Source organism: Dama dama, chromosome 4 (genome assembly GCF_033118175.1).
Source record: "Dama dama isolate Ldn47 chromosome 4, ASM3311817v1, whole genome shotgun sequence".
Classification (NCBI taxonomy): domain Eukaryota; kingdom Metazoa; phylum Chordata; class Mammalia; order Artiodactyla; family Cervidae; genus Dama; species Dama dama.
This window is the reverse complement of record NC_083684.1, coordinates 19,357,367-19,373,695: the sequence shown is the minus strand read 5'-3', so window position 1 is coordinate 19,373,695 and position 16,329 is coordinate 19,357,367. Positions and strand designations below refer to the sequence as shown.

General features: G+C 62.0%; 1 protein-coding gene across 1 annotated transcript in view; it reads left to right on the top strand.

Moving 5' to 3' along the window:
- Positions 1-15,043, top strand: part of SLC7A5 (solute carrier family 7 member 5) — a 29,111-nt gene extending 14,068 nt beyond the window's left edge. Inside the window, exons 3-10 of the mRNA XM_061138341.1 lie at positions 7,059-7,164; positions 7,545-7,589; positions 7,923-8,046; positions 8,473-8,576; positions 8,981-9,077; positions 9,600-9,749; positions 11,280-11,457; positions 12,514-15,043. Of these exons, the coding sequence (XP_060994324.1) occupies positions 7,059-7,164; positions 7,545-7,589; positions 7,923-8,046; positions 8,473-8,576; positions 8,981-9,077; positions 9,600-9,749; positions 11,280-11,457; positions 12,514-12,569 (860 nt within the window). The 3' untranslated portion in view covers positions 12,570-15,043. The remainder of the gene's footprint in view (positions 1-7,058; positions 7,165-7,544; positions 7,590-7,922; positions 8,047-8,472; positions 8,577-8,980; positions 9,078-9,599; positions 9,750-11,279; positions 11,458-12,513) is intronic.
- Positions 15,044-16,329: the final 1,286 nt, after the last annotated feature.

Here is a 16,329-nt window from a genome sequence, read left to right as displayed (position 1 = left end):
CCCATGACTGCCGCCTGATCTCCACTCCAGTGGCTGCCCCAGGGTCCCATGCTGAACCTCGGCAGGAGGGTCAAGACCCTTCAGGCAGGGCTTAGCACCACGGTGCCTGAATGGCTGCGGGCCACATTGCATCTGGAGGGCATGACCTGTGTCTCACAGACTGGCCCACTCGTTGTCTCTGCTGTCCTTCACCCAGTGCCTGGCCCCACCGGCCTGCCTGGAGCCCAGGGGCCCTGGGGCTGCAGAAGGGCCTGGGCTGTGGGATCAGCAGGTCCAGTTCCAGGCCTCTGTGGCCTCGTCCTCGATGCCGTGAGACTCACAGGCAGTGCTGCCCTCCTTCCCGTCCTTCCCCAGGACCAGACCCATGAATAGGAAACTCGGATTGGGGAGGGTCAGCCCCGACCCGGATGGCTTTTCTGAGGGCCGGAGGCGGGGTTGGTGTGACCAGGGACCACTCTGCAGTCCTGGACTTCTCGAGATCGCAGGTGTGGGAGGGGCTCACTGGGACTGGGAGTGGGGGAGCCTGTGGGCCCTCGAGACCACTGCCAGCCTTTTCAGGAAGGGGGAGACTGAGATTATCTCAGATCCCAGTGGGCACGGCTCAGCCAGGGGAGGCCACAGAGAGCAGCAGGCCCAGCAGCAGGGTCAGGAGGTGGAGCCCTGAGGACCAGGGCTGAGCGAGAAGCCTGGGCAGCTTTTTGTGTTTTTTGCTTTTGTCTGTTGGCCGTTTACCTATAGCACCTGCAAGGCCCTCGGCCCAAGGTCAGGCTGTTCCTGGATTGGAGGGTGGGAGAGGTCTAGAGAAGGCGGGTCCCTGGAGCCCAGGCCCTGCCCAGAGGACACATGGTGGGACCTTGTGGGTGCGTGGATGCAGTGGCTGGGGTCACCCAGCTGCAGATAAAGGGTGCTCCCTGCTGGAGGTCATGGGAGGGGACCAGGCAGCCCCCCCGCCCCCCCAGCAGCTCCTGTGAGCTCACCTGGCCCTGGGCCCAGCAGGAGTCCTGGGTGTGGAGGCCACTGTGGATGGTCACCGTGTGCGGGGACATGAGCTCCCTCAGGGGTTGGCCCACCCTGCATCCTGCCCCAAGGCTGTGTCGGCCTGTGGTGGGGAAGGCCCTGAGCAGCTCTGCTGGTGGTCAGGGCAGGGGGAGCTGTGGGGCTGGGAGGAGACCCTCATCCCGGGGGCATCTGGGGCTCAGACCGGTCTCTCCAGGCAGAGCCCTGCGCCTCCTGGAGCCTCACGTCCTCATCTGATAAGTGCCCGCAGCAGCCCCAGGCCTGTCTTTGGGTCATGGGCAGGTGCCTTGGGCAGCCTCTGAGCAGAGCTGCTCTCTTCAAAGTCGGGGGAAGACGTTTCGGGTGCTCCTCCTGGACCCGGCCACCCCAGTGCAGGACTCAGGGTGCCTGTGACGGAGGCCATCTCAGAGGGGTCAGGATCACACCAGGACTGCAGGATGCTGACTGGGGCCACAAGGCTGGGTTTCCGTCCTCCCCCAGTCACCTGTGCCCCAGGAGACAGGGCTGGTGCTTGGTGGGCCATCTACTCCTGGCCAGATGCCTGGAGCACTGGGTCACGCGCAGATGGGGCGCCTCAGCCGCGGTGGGAGGACTGATGCAGACGGCTCACCCCCTCCGGTGCTCTTTGATGGTTTTTAATTGAGACCTTTCTGTCGGCCTGCGCAGTTCACATGCTTTGCTTGTGCGGCCCGCCTAGAAGAAATCAAAGGCCTGGCAGCTGGCTCTGTCTCCCTGCCGCCTCCACTCAGCCCCGCCCTGGGTGGGCAGCACGCAGATAGGGCAGCAGCAGGGCAAAGCCCTGTGCTGGGCGCCATCGGTGCTCGGGAGTCTCCCAGCCTGTACAGTGGGCACAGTTGGTGCTCACAGGTCTGCCTGCCTGTGCAGTGGGAAGAGGGTTCTTTGAATCTTCACGCTGATCTTGACGTCCAGCGACAGCTCCTCCAGGAGTTTAAAAGACAGACAATACAGTAGACAGGCTGTGGGGAACCAGCATGTTCTCCACATAGGGAACCATCCTGTCCTTGCCCCGCACCCCCTTAGGCAGAGCCAAAGAATAGGCACCGGACCCCAGGTGCCCAGCCCAGGGTGGGGAAACAGAAGAGAGGACCCTCAACAAGCCCATTGTAGATGTAACCCCCGCCGGGGTGCCTGGTCTGTGGATGGAGCAGAGGGCAGAGCTGACTCTCAGCAGAGCTCAGCCCTGTGGCCAAGCTCCTGCTTACTCAGCCAGTGGTGGAGAGGTGGGGTCCGCGGCCAGGCTCTTTCACGTCCCAGCCGTGCCCGTGCATTGCAGAGTGGAGACTGGGGCATCTGAGCCCTCAGTCTGCAGAGCGTCCTGGGGCGGCCGCAGCACAGGACATAGACGGGGCTTCAGACACTGCAGTTTTGGTCTCAGAGTCTGAGGCCGCCGGTCCACAGTCCAGGTTGAGCTCCCTCCGAAGCCCGCAGGAGGAGCCTTCCTGCCTAGTGGTCCCCAGGCTCGTGGCCACATCACATGGCCTTATCCTCACGTGGCCCCCACGTCTCTGTCCTACAAGGACGCTCGAGGAATGGGGCCCACCCTAGTCCACGGTGTCTCACCTTGCAATCCTTGCCTTGATTACATCTGTAGAGACCTCTATCAGCGCATGTCCCGTTCTGAGGTTCCAGGGGGATGTGAACTGTCGGGTACTCGGTTCAGCATCCGGCACCACACACACGACCACCATGTGGAGCCCCAGGAGTTACGGAGGGACCGAGCGAAAGGTTCCAGCGCAGTGGACACCCCCCGCCCTGGTTGAGGGGGGTGACTTTCTCACAGTCGGCCTCCCATCCGGGGAGGGGTTCTGGGGGCTGTGGCAGGAGGGGCGGGTCCTGGTCACCCTGAGGCTCTGGGATTTTTCTGGCTTTCCGCCAGCCGCCATCTCCAGACTGGCTGCGGGTTCCCATGCCTGGGCCCAGGCCCAGCCGTGGTGAGGGTGACAGGCCAGGCCATTCCCAGGGGGACCCAGAGACCTCGGTGAGCCTTTGTCCTCTGATTCAGAGGGGCTGGCGTGTCGCAGTGTGCACACGGCCCCTCTGAGGGTGGGGTGCCTGCACCCCCGGTTGTCTTGGCTGGTTCCCACGGCCCTGTCTGCATGACGCAGGGATTTGGGCTGCTTTCCCTGAAATGGGCTCTCTGGGGCCTTGTGAACACTCCCCTCCCAATCCCCCTTGTTCTCAGAGGGATCCTGGTGGGCAGGCGGGCCTGCCTGGTGCCCAGAGCTGCCCGAGGGCCGGTGTGTGGCTGTCCACTAGCTTTCACCTTCCTGCGGCCCTGTGAGGCCTGCAGAGAAGCCCCAGAGAAGGGGGGCCCAGGGGACCCCACTGAACTGCTGGAGTTCGCACACCCCAGGCCCCGCAGGAGGGCCTGCATGCTCCCTGTCTGTCCGCCCCCGTCTCCCCGTCTCCCCGTCTTTTCTGTCTGCCTCCTGTGAGCCCGGGGGCCCTGTAAGGACGGCTGGCATGGAGAGCTCCGTGGTCATGGGCGGGGGTGGGGGGTCGGCACAGTCATCTCTCTCGTGTCTGTCTGCTGTCTGGAGCTCTGTTTAAACAAGGCTCGCATTCCAACTTGGGGTCCGTGGGAGCCCTTGCACATGGCTCGGACACCTGTCATCGCTCAAGGGCAGAATTCCACCCAGCAGTATCTGCTGGGGGAGCCTCCTCGTGCAGTGTCCAGCAGCACCCGCCTCCACCAACCAGATGAACCCCCTACCAACCCACCCCACATGACAATCCCAGGTGTGTCCCTGGTCAGCACCATGTCCCCTGCTTGCTGGGGCTGGTGGGTGGCTGAAATCAGTGTGGAGTCTGGGGTCTGCCCTCCCAGAAGGCCTCCCCCGTGTGTCCCCTGAGCTGGCTGCTGGCACCAGGCAGCTGCCCACACGCATCACCCTGTGGGGCTCTGGCGGCCTCGTTCGGATTTTTGCTGCTCTGGAGACAGGCAGGCGGTCCCCCTCAGCTCTCCAGACCTGCGTCGAGGGCTCCATTCCCGACAGGATGCATGGACGGCATGGATGGAGCCACTGTCCCTTCGCAGTCACTCCTGAGCCGTGCCTGTCTTGGGGGGCCCGGCCAAGTGCTGTGTGGAGCCAGCAGAGCCGGCGCCTGCTCCGAGGCGCCCGTGGAGAGGAGGGCAGCACTTGGACAGCATTTGGTTGGGTGCCCAGTGCAGCTGCAGCCCTGATCTGGGAGGCCCTCCAGCAGACAGAGGCTGGACAGACCCAGAAGCTCTGCTGGGGGGGGCGTGTGTGTCTTCACTTGGGACAGTTCGGCGGGAGGGAGATGAGAGGGTGGGGGCAGTCCAGAGGGGCTTGCTTGCAGTAGTGGGTCGGAGCCCAAAGCTGCCAGATTCCTGGCGGAGCTCCCCCCAACCCCCACGCTGTGCCAGGAGTGACGTGGGGGAATATGGGGTCTGGGATGCAGGGAGGTCCACTTGCCTCCGGGGGAGTCGGACACTTTGTAGACAGGGAATGAGGCCCCAGACAACTCGGGAGCTCCCGGCAGGACGGCCCAGCCATTCCTGTCCTTCAGAGGCCCCTGGGCAGCCCAGTGAGATTGTTCAGTCTGAGTTTGGGCAGAGCCTCTGTGTTTTCTTGGGGTTTCAAGGCTACAAGTCACCCGGTACATCTAGTAAATTCTGGGGACGGGAATTCCATCCACTGTCTCGGGGTGATGATGCTTTCATGTCAGGACACCAGGCTGGTTGGTGTCCACAGAGCTGAGTAAACTCTTGATGAAAACAGAAGCTTCCAGATGTCAGGGCTAAAACCCATGGTTCTTACTTGAAAATCCAGCTTGTATTTCAAGCCTCAAATTTCATACTCAGCAAAAACAGCAGCTGTTCTGTGTAGCGGTGTCTCCAGCCCACAAGTGCACATGTGTGTATACATGGGTGCGCACCCACGTGCACATACATGCAGGCAGTGTCACTACTTCAGGGTTGTGCTTGAGGTGGGAGCCAGTTCTAGCCGATGCACCGAGGTCGATCTCGCAGCCTGTGTGCAAAGAAGCTGCCCGTGAATCCGCAGGAAACAAGGAGGCGTGTCCTGGTAGGGAAGTGGGGCAGGTTGAGGAGAAAAGAAAGGCAGGTTCGCTCCTTGGAAGGAGCCCTTGTTGGCAGAGACCTTTGATGCCCTAGAAGCAGTGACGAGAGCGTAAGCAGTGGCAGCAGCAGCAAAGCACGTGAGGGTGCGGGGTCTGTGCAAACCTGGGGTGGTGGAGCCGCGAGGGGCTCCCCTGGGCTCGGGAGCAGCTGCAGAATTCTGGGAGTGGTGGGCACGTCATGGTCCCAGACCCAGGCCACTGGCAGGTGGCCTGAGCCTCCATGTCCCTGACGGTGGGACAGCTGTAAAGGAATGGAAGTTCCAGAACATCGTGTGGGGACTGGCCGGGCTCTGGATGCTGTGCTGATGCGCACTGTCCAGCTCTCTGTGCCCCCCCCCCCAGCCCTGCTGACCACCCTGTGACCGGGCAGTCTCAGGACCCGGGCGTCCTCCTCAGATCACATGTGGGCGGTGGGCTGGGTGAGGTGCCAGCCGCCTCGGAGCCCGTGCTCATCATGAGACCATGGCCTCATCTGGTGGGCAGAAGCGGCCTCACACGTCCCCCGTCCATCTCATAGCTTCGGCTAGAGGTGAAGGGCAGACAGCACAGGCATGCCGACCCAGAAACAGGCACTCAGGGTCCGTCTCTCCCCCAAGGAGCTTACCAGAGGACATGGGTACTGCCTGGAAGGAAATGCAGGCTTCAGTTGGGTGGAAGGAGGGGTTCACGGGAGCTGCCTGTCATGCCCCAGGGGTGGCGTGGCAGCCTCTGTCTCCCCATCCCCCGAGAGACCTGCAGACCCACTGGCCGTGGGCCACAGGGACCCATGTGGCAGCCCTGGGGTCCCGTCTCAGCCTGGCCCCTGGGGACCTGGGCCAGCTGTTCTCAGACCCTCACCTGTGGGTGAGAGACTGTCCCTGTCCCGACTGGACGCTCAGCTCCTCCAGCCCCATGTGCCCGACACACTGGCTCTGCTTCTGTTGCAAGCCCCTCCCACGAAGGTGATGGTTGCTGAGGTGTGTATCAGTGCCGCCGCCACCCCCAGAGCTGGGGAGCCAGGAACTGACCCCCACTGTGTCAGTTCCCACTGTCAGGCTGGCCCCTCATTATGGGAAGTCTTTCCGGCCCTGGGTGTTAAGGGGCTATTTCACCGATGGTGTAACAGCCCAGAACAGGCAGGCCAGACACCGTGCTGGTAGCCAAGGACCCTTCTGAGGCCCCCATGTTTCATGTTTATTGTACCAGGTTGAGGGGGGCCCCTGTGACACGTCTAATGGAATCTGGATTTGGCCTTATTTAGAAAAAGAGAGGGTTGGAGCTGAGGCCACCCTGGTTTGCTGGGGCCCTGAATCCAGTGACACGTGTCCTTTCGGGACACAGGACTCACAGCCAGAGGTGGCAGGTGATGGTGGGGCAAAGGTCGAGCCAGGCGGCCACGAGCCCTGGACACCTGGGGCCTTTTGGGGTAGAAATGGTCAGCTGAGAAGCCAGCCCCCTTGTGTCCAAGAGCCAGTATGTCCATCTGGGTTAAAGAGCAGCCCACCATCCTTCCCCAGCTCCAGCCCCTCGGGTCTCCCATGTCCAGGGGCAGGGGTGAGAAGCCTGGGTTTACAGCTCTGGGCTCCTGGCACTGAGGGGGAGAGCAGGTCTCTGGCCTAGAGCCACGTCACGGGGTGTCCTATCCCCCAGACACAGACAGACAGGGGTGCTCAGCATGGCTGGGGGTCTACAGAGCCACCAGTCCTGTCTGGGGGGCCAGAGGAGGGCCCTGGGGCTGCGTTCCTAGAGCTCAGGGCAGAGCCGAGCTCCCTCGGCCCCCGCACCCTCAGCCCCGGGTGGCCCACAGGTGCATTTAATCTGTTGCATTTTTGTCTGTTACCATGTTTTGCTCCAGGAACATTCCGGAACTTGTGGCTTGACCTCGATTCTGCACTGTCTAACCCAGAATTCCTTTCTGTCTGTTTGGCCTCTGCCAGGTGACGTAGCGAATCTGGATCCCAAGTCCTCCTTTGAAGGCACCAAGCTGGATGTGGGGAACATCGTGCTGGCGCTATACAGCGGCCTCTTTGCCTACGGGGGATGGTAGGTTCTAGAATGCCTGGGCTCCAGAGCACCCAGAAAGCCACATGTCTCGGTCATCCATGGTGATTCTGGGGGCAGGAAACCCCTCATGTCCCAAGGAAGCACAGAGGGGCCCCCACAGCAGCCCTGGTGCTCTTCTTGGCCCCCAAGAAGGGTGCCCCCAGATAAACCTCTGCGGACACTGCTGACCCTTTGGAGACTGTGCTGCTGCCTGGGGGTGTGGGGAGGGGCAGGACCATTGCCATCTCAGTAGGGGCCTGGGGGTTGTGGGGGTCCCCTCTCCCCGCCCAGGGCAGCCAGGAAGGGTCCCATGGAATCTACATTCTTTTGTTCCAATGACAAAAGGAATGTTTAGTAAAAGTCTGCTCTCTGAATTCTAGGAATTACTTGAATTTTGTCACAGAGGAGATGATTAATCCCTACAGGTACGTGTGTGAACAGAGGTGTGTGTTTTCATCATTTTCACCTGAGAGGAAGAAGAAGCCTGGCTGTATCCAAGAGCCCATCCTTGGGCCCAGCCCAGTGCAGTGCAGAGAGGGTCCCTGGGGTTGGGCTCACGGTGGCTGTGTGACCTTGAATAGCATACTTCCACAGAAAGGGTAGGAAGTCCACAGATACGGGCCTGGAGCCCCGCCTCATGCACCGCCTTCCAGCCACGTGCCGCTCCCCGTGCAGTGAGGTGTGGGCTCAGCTGTTGAGGGGTCCGCTGGCCCCATGCTGGGCCTTGTTTTGTTGACATGCTCGCCCGGTTCTCTCAGAAACCTGCCCCTGGCCATCATCATCTCGCTCCCGATCGTCACCCTGGTGTACGTGCTGACGAACCTGGCCTACTTCACCACACTGACCCCCGAGCAGATGCTTACCTCGGAGGCCGTGGCCGTGGTAAGATGCCAGCCCTGCCCTCTGAGCTCAGACAGGAGCAGAGCGGGCCCCTCCTTTGCAAACCACCCTCCTCCTAGGAGGGGTTGAGCCAGTGCTTGGCCAGGCCCGCCAGGCGTGCAGGGTACTGGCTGCACGTGGGGACCACAGGAGGCTTTAACGGCGCTGGTGCTCAGTCCACCCAGACGGTTTTAGATTGGCTCAGCGGCTGTGGTCCCGGCACCAGTTGTTTTTAGAGCTGAGGGGCTGAGTCCATTACAGACCTCCAGCCCCACCTCAGAGGCCGGTCCACCATCTGAATAAATACTGAGCTCCTCAGGGAAGGTCGTGTGGATGAGGAAGGGCACTCCGGGGCTGGAGGTGTCTTGGGAAGGGACTGCAGGGCCGGGGGTGTCCTAGGGGCAGGGCTCACGGTCCGTGTCCATCCAGGACTTCGGGAACTACCACTTGGGCGTCATGTCCTGGATCATCCCCGTCTTCGTAGGCCTGTCCTGCTTCGGCTCCGTCAACGGGTCCCTCTTCACGTCCTCCAGGTGAGCCCGGCCGGAGCTCTGTCCCATAGGCCCCGTGGGGCCAGAGCAGGACGGTGTGTGGGTGGGGCCGCCCCGTGGGTCGCTATTGCACACAGCTTCCTCACGTGAGCTCTGAGGGTTCTCTTTCTTGTTACTTTGAGTAATAACATAGCCGTCAGGCCATCACATGACTTGGAAATAACCCACATCCCTGCCTAGAGGTGACACAGCTACCCTGTCCATCCAGACCCTCGTGGGTTCATCTGGACCTTGTGGGGCCAGGGCTGACAGGACCCCCCAGCAGCTGTCCACGAGGAACACCAAGGCTTACAGCAGGGAGTGCAGCCCTCGGCACAGGCCCCTCCACCCCCACCTGCCTGGGTCCCTCGGCCGAGGCTGACAGCCCGCCGCCCCTCTGTCCGCAGGCTGTTCTTCGTGGGGGCCCGGGAGGGTCACCTGCCCTCCATCCTCTCCATGATCCACCCGCGGCTGCTGACGCCTGTGCCCTCGCTGGTGTTCACGGTGAGTCCCACGGTGAGACCCCCCAGTGGGGGGTCACTGGCAGGTGGAGGACAGGTGTGTCCCTTAGGGATCACTGGGGGCTTTGAGATGGGGTGGCAGTGGTGGGGGGCACACCCTGTCTGGGAACCCCTGTCCTGGCTCCACCTGGTGCTGGCCAGGCTGGGGATCAGAGGCTGAGATGCGATGTAGACAGGTCAGCACAAGTGTTGTGCCCATCACCAGGTGCGCCCCTGGATGCCAGGGAGCACGAGATCGTTTTTTGTTTCTCCAAAATTAATACATGGTAGTTGTTAAAAAAACAAATCTGAAATCAGCGTAGAGGCACTTGAAGCCAAACCTCCCAACCAGGGTAGACCTCCGTGAAGCCCAGGACCTCAGCCACGCTGCCATCAACACGTCCCTTTGCTCTGAGGGCCCGCATGTGGTGCTGACCACTTCTTCCGCTAAGACGGGACGGGGCGCGTGAGGTCAGCCCACCCCCCGGGCACATCCTGAGGCTCATGGCCTGCCCTCTGGTTGCAGTGCGTCATGACCCTGCTCTACGCCTTTTCCAAAGACATCTTCTCCGTCATCAACTTCTTCAGCTTCTTCAACTGGCTCTGCGTGGCCCTGGCCATCGCCGGCATGCTCTGGCTTCGCTACCAGAAGCCGGAGCTGGAGCGGCCCATCAAGGTGAGGGCTGGGCGTCCACGCTGTCCCTTCCACAGATGAGGGCTCAGGGCGCCTTCCCTAAGGGCATCCTGATCAGTGCATGAACTGTTCTGATCTAGACGAGGAGGGACTGAGCTCGGTCGATGACTGTTGATGGCCAGGCGTATGATTCCAGGTGCTGGGGTTCGTCCAAGGTCACAAATGACCCCCTAACGCCCTGCTCTTCTAAAGCTTGTCTTCTGGCAGAAGAGAGGCAGAAGAAGGCTGCCACGCCAGGCGGGTGTGCGGGGCAAGGGGACTGAGCTGCCTGGCCGGGGGTCGGGAGAGTGAGGATTGCCACGCTGTCTGGGGAGGGGTGGGTGCTGGCGTGACCAGGGATGGGGGTGCTGCGACAGGCTGCAGCGCGGAGCGTGTCCCCTGACTTTGCCCCCACTTGGCCCATTCAGACTGTCTGCCCCCTGTCTGCCTGGTCTGAGAGGGCGTCTCCCTTTCCTCCACTTGGTACTGGGGGCCGCTCCCCAAGGGCAACCGTTTTTTTGCACAAAGGGGGCCACACACCTGCCGGGGCCCTGGCGAGCACATTGGCTCTGCCCCCCAACAGTGGTGTCGGGTTGAGGGCAGAGCCCCTCTGCAGCTGACACAGGCCTCTCGCCTGCTTCCCCACCTAGCAGTCCTGCAGAGGCCAGGCCCGGCCTTCCTGCCTTGGACAGGTTCCCCGGGCGCCAGGGCGACCTCAGTGCCCTGGTCCACCTGGCTCCCTGCTTGTGGGGGGTGCTGTCCCCTGAGCCAGGCATGGGGCAGGCAGTCTGGGCTGACCTTAGGGGACCCTCACTCTCCCCAGGTCTCTTGCCAGTGTGTAGACAGAGGGTGGAGTCCGTGCGTGGACAGGCCGCCTGGCGGGAGGCACAGTGTTTGCAGAGGGGGACTAGTGTCCCTGGGCCCCTGGCTGTGTGTGGGTGGGGCTGTCTGCCCAGCAGCTGTGTACCTGTGGTCCAGCCTGCCCACAAGGGCCCTCTGAGAAGGCAGGCACACCTTGCTTGTTAGTGGTGGCTGCGGTCTTCCCAGAGGCGTCACCCCCCATCAGGCGACCGTGGTGGGGGGCAGGGTTCCCTCCTTGTGATGTGGGACTGGGAGTCCACCCTCCCCTGACCTTGAGAAGCCTGCTTGTTCCCACTCACCCGCCGGCTCCCGCTGGTCTTTTGGTAATTACTGCCTGCTGCCCTTGTTGAGCTGGGTAAACGGAGAACGCGGCAGGGTCCCGCTTCTCAAGAGGCCGGCGCAGCTGAGGGAGGCCAGCCCGGGGGAACCTCAGGCCCTGGCAGACAGCAGAGACACTGCTCAGGCAGCATGGTGACCCTGATCAGGAAGGCTCAGCCAGGCACAGGGCTGTCTGGGGGTCTGTGGGAGAGGCTGGGTGGGCCCCAGGGAAGGCCAGCTCCAGCAGGGGCGGAGGGAGGGCTCCAGGGGGTGGCTGGGTCGTGGCAGGTGTGTGCGGGAAGAGACACACGGAGACTCCAGGCTCCCTGGCATCAGCTGCAGCCCCCCTGGCAGGTTCACCTGGCCCTCCCAGTGTTCTTCATCCTGGCCTGCCTCTTCCTGATCGCCGTCTCCTTCTGGAAGACCCCTGTGGAGTGTGGCATCGGCTTCACCATCATCCTCAGCGGCCTGCCCGTCTACTTCCTTGGGGTCTGGTGGAGAGACAAGCCCAAGTGGCTGCTTCAGAGCATCTGTGAGTCCCTCCCTGCCTGCCAGGCCTCCTCCGTCCCCCGGGGATCTGTCCTGCCCACCTGGCTGTGCTCCCCTGACCTCAGTCCAGTGGCCAGGAGCAGCACAGCAGGCAGTGTCCCCCCCGGGTCACTGGCAGTGGGCGGGGGAGGGGGGTCAGCATCTGGATGTGCGAGGTCCTGGCTGAGGGGCCCGCAGTGGCCAAGCCGGGCCTGTCTGGCGGTGACCTGGCCCACGTATTTCAGGATAAGACGCTGAGCCTGGCACCAGCTAATCTCAAAACAAGGGATTCCAGAAAACCAGGCTGCTCTTGCCAAGTAACAAAATCCCCCCCGTCTGCCACCAGCTTAAAGCCAGCCGGCTGACCTAGAAAAGCAGGAGAGGAGAAAACGGGATCCCTCACAGCGGTCACGGGGCTTGTTGACAGGCCTGTTCAGGACTGCGCTGAGACCGCCGTTATCGTGACAGGCTCCTGGGTGGGCTTAAACACCCCGCAGGGAGCCGTCCCAGAATTCTGCTGGCCACCTGCCTGGGGCCCAGGGCGCTGTCCATTAGTGAAATGATGTGAGCGGTCACACACACGCAGGGCCCCTCCGTCCTGAAACGCTGCCCCCAGTGATGATCGTGGAGCGTCCGTGGGTTCACCCGGGCCATAGCACACACACCCGCCTGCTCCAGCCCCTCTGAGGCCCATGGTGGGCGTGTGGGCAGCCGGGCCCATCATCCTGTTATGGGTTCTGGGGTCTGAACTGGGGTGAGGGGTGGAGGCAGCTCACTTGCTGCCTCCATTGCTAGGATCCTCCCTTACTAGGATCCTTGACCATCCCCGCCACCCTCCAGTAATAGTCCCAACAGATAGCCAGGGGCACAGGCCATGCCCCCCCAGCAGGAGGCCTGGGGCCTGATGCCCACATGTGAATTCCTGACTTCTCTTAAGACCTCGGGACTCAGGACAACCGGGGCTGGGTGAGCCTACGTCCCAGGCACCAGGTCCCTGACCCCCAGGCGCCAGGGTGCCAGGGCGCCAGGGCACCCAAGTAATGCTCTCTTCTCCCGGCAGTTTCCACGACCGTCCTGTGCCAGAAGCTCATGCACGTGGTTCCCCAGGAGACGTAAGCGACCAGAGCCAGGAGGCCGCCCTGAGAGAGCGACTCGGTCCCACCATCCAGGCAGCTCCTCCGGGGCCTCTGCTGTCCCTGCCCCGGGAGGCGGCCGGGCCACAGTGAACCCTGGTACGAATTTAGTCCCCGAAGGCGGACGTCCGCGGATACCTCTCGAGCATGGAGGCAGGAACCTCGGACCAAGGAGGCCGCAGGCTTCCTCCCAAACTGGGCCTCCTCCCTTCTCACCTTCGTTTATTTGTATTATTTTTTTTTTAACTTAAGTCTTGGGTCGGGTTGACATTACCAAGACAATTATTTTTTAAAGAAACGGGGTGGAAAACTTTTCTCCCCGAACGCTGTCTGCAGCACAGTGTTCCTCCGAGGGGCCAGGTCCTGTCACCGGATTCTGGACGGTGGACTGGACACATGTGCTTGGCTTCCCTGTTTCTCCGTTGTAGATGCAGTGACTTCGTAAAACTAACCTCCGGGCTTACGTCTCGTTGCCTTAAAGCCCTGCGCTAACTCCCTCCCCTCCCCCGGAGAAGAGAAAGAATGCCTAGAGGCTTGTAGAAGCAGGGGCTTTGGGCTGGTGGACAGCGGTGCCCTGGCACCTGCTGTGGGCAGGGGGCTCCAAGCAGAGGTCGGGGCAGCTGGGCGACCCCGGACCTCCCATCAGCACATGCAGTTGTGGGGGGGGTGCGGGGGGCTGCACCCTGTGACACACAACATCTCCAAGGTCCTGTCTGTACATCCCACCCTGGACGCCAGCCTGAGCAGCGGCCCGAGGAGTCCGGTGGCTCCTGTGGTGGGTGGTGGGTAGTGCAGCCTCGGGCCTGTTCTGCATCAGCTTTGGAATCAAGCTCTAGTTCTTTCAAAGCCTCACACTTGAAATCTGTAAGCAGACGCCTCGACCCCTTAGGGGCTTCTCATCTGTGTCCCATGAGGCTGCACCGCCCCCAACCCGAGGCCTCAGAGGCTGGGTTGCAGCCCTGGCAGCTCTCTGGGGTGCTCCCAGCTCCCTGGCTAAGGCCTCGCCGGCCCCGCCCCCATCACCTGTCCCCGGCGCCCGGCCTCAGCTGCACCTGCTCCGGAGGCCGCCTGAGTCCTGCTAGGGCCAGCACACACGCCCGGCCTCCCCCTGCCCCCAACAAGAGGCTGTGCTTTTGTTGTTGTGGTTCCCATAGAGTTCTTCCCGGGAGACAGCCAAGGGCCAGAAGCTCGCCTAGCGTTTCTGGGCGGGCTTTCTGTCTTCCACGGAGCCCACTTGGGCAGCAGTGTCATCCGCGGTCAGTCTCCCTCTAGGCCCTGCCTTGGCCTCTGACCCCTGACCTTCCCGTCAGGGTGGGGTTGAGCCGAGCCTTTGGGCCTCATTGCTCAGCTGCAGCCGAAGAAGCTGCTGCTGGTTCCCAGGGGCCACGTGAGTTCCGCGTGGCCATTCCAGCCGTCACCCGCCTGGACTCCAGGGCCCCACGTGGTCCGATGGGCCCAGAGAGACCCAACAAGCAGCTTGGGGGGCCCGGGATGGACATTGAGGCTGAAGTGGAGGCAGCCAGATGTCCAGCCCTCCCAGCCCATGCTGGTCAGGAGACCCTGCCAGCCTGCGGCTCCTGACACAGCATCCACTGGCGTCTCCTCACCAACCGAATCCTCCCAGGCCACGGTCCACACGTCTGGGGCCCAGCTCAGCATCTGGAGGCAGAATGTCACCGAGGAAGCCAGAGGCCTGACGTGAGACTCTGCTGGGGCCTCAGTTTTCTCGGGCGTACACGGGGCACTGCCCTCTGCCTCTCCACGGGGCTCTAGCAGCCTCATGGCAGATTTCGGCCTCCTCCCACGGGGCTCTGGGGGCGGCACTTGGGTTTCCTCATGGTCCACACCACCGGCCCTCGATGTGACCTGGCAGAGCGCAGGGGCCAGGTGACTGTGTCCAGAGCGTGGTGGCCTCCTGGGGGTGGGGTACTGTCACCCCTGCAGGGGCAGGGGGCCCTGAGCTCTGTTTATACTGAAAGACCAGGGGTGTGGCTCCCCAGCATCTGTGAAGGCAGGTTGGGGGCCCAGGCTGCAACCTTGGGGCTCTGGAGCCCAGGCACCCTGGTTCTGCCACGTCGGCCTTCTGGGCCAACTCCACTCCTGATCACACTACTGACAGGTGTCCTGAGCGTTCCTGCTTGTGGGTTAATTTTATTTTTAAGCCAGATTTTGGCATAACAGGCGAGTGTGTGTCCAGCCGTGTGCTTTACTTCACCCTCACGTCTCCCTGATGGGAGGGCACCGTGTTTATTTATTGTGGGGCGATGTGCAGCCGTGCTGCCCCTTGGGTTCCGGCCGCGTCAGCTGCCCACCACAATGTCGCGTGTGTGTGACTTTGCGCCTTTCTCTTCTGTTAACGCTGTTAATGCTAACGTGTTACGCTTAGCTGGTTTGGGATGGGGAGTTGTGTGTTTTGTTGGGGGAATTTGTTTTTTAAGAATTGGAATTATAAGCACTGCTGATGGTCTTTTTGTTTTTTCTTCTGCGCCAAGTTCTGGGTGAGGGAGGTTCCAGGAGGAGGGTGGTGATCACGCACAGCTCCTTGCCTGGCTCATTTAGTCACTCCACTCACTCATTCACTCATGAACAGATAGGTGAGCAAGGCCAGGGAGGAGCCGGAACTTGGAGCCACTTCTTGGGAGAGACATTGAAGCCAAAAAGAGAGCAGAACAGGCTTGGCCTAGTGGTACCTGCAATAATGCAGGCCTTGGGGTCACCAGGCCGGGGTCGTTGGGTGAGGTGGGGCAGCACATGCCAGCTTGGGCTCAGAGGAAAGGGCAAGCTTCCACAACACAGCCTCAGGATGGAGCAGGGCCGAGAGCCACGCCAGCCCTCACCACTTGTTGATGGCAAACTCCATTCCTCCCAGGGCCTTGCACAGCCAGGCATAGGCGTGCCAGAATGCGCGGCCACAGCCTGTCCACGGCAGCTGCTGAGCCAGCCCCACTGCTGGGACGTGGGGCCTTGGGGGCCTCTGTGGAGGTGTTCGCACCAGCCCCTGGGCTTGGGTTCCGGTGCTGCCCTCAGCAGGTCTGCTTCCCAGGCCCTTGTGCATCCTGCAGCCCCTCGATTGCTCCAGGGGCCCAGCTGGACAAAGTCCCAGGTCAGCTCCGTGAGACGTGGACACGCGCATTAACATCCCTTGTCCGTCCCAACAGCAGCAATGAGAGGAGGGCATGTACCTGCCCAGCCGCTGATGGAAGTGGGTCTGGACACAAAAAGGACGGGTCTCAAACCAGCCCAAGCAAATTGCCCAACACATGTGGTCCGAGCAGAGCCGGTGGGTCTGGGTCCTCTGTGGGGGGAAAGAGAAATGTCCCTTGGGGGCTGGGAGAAGGACTGGGCATGTTCACCCAACAGCCTGTGTTGCTCAAACCCCAGGCACCCGGGCACGGAGAGGATGTTTGGAGGAGAAGAAGGTGGAAGGGTACTGGCTCCTGCAGGAGGCCTCTCTCTTCGTGGTCCCCAGATTCTTGGGAAGGGGCTGGTAGGGTTGGGGTATGAGCAGTGAGGCAGGGGCCTCTAATATCAGGGGCTAGCCAAAACTACCACGAGGGCATGGGATCTTGCCTGGCTACAGGGATGGGGGCCAAGCACACAGAACTGGATCCCAAGCAGACTGGGAGGGACGCAGGGGGAGAGCTGGGAAACAGCCGTCACGAGCTCCCGGGGAGGAAGCAGTGTCCACCTCGTGCTCCTGCTTCGGGACGAGACTGGTTCTGTGCGTCTTAAACACATGACCC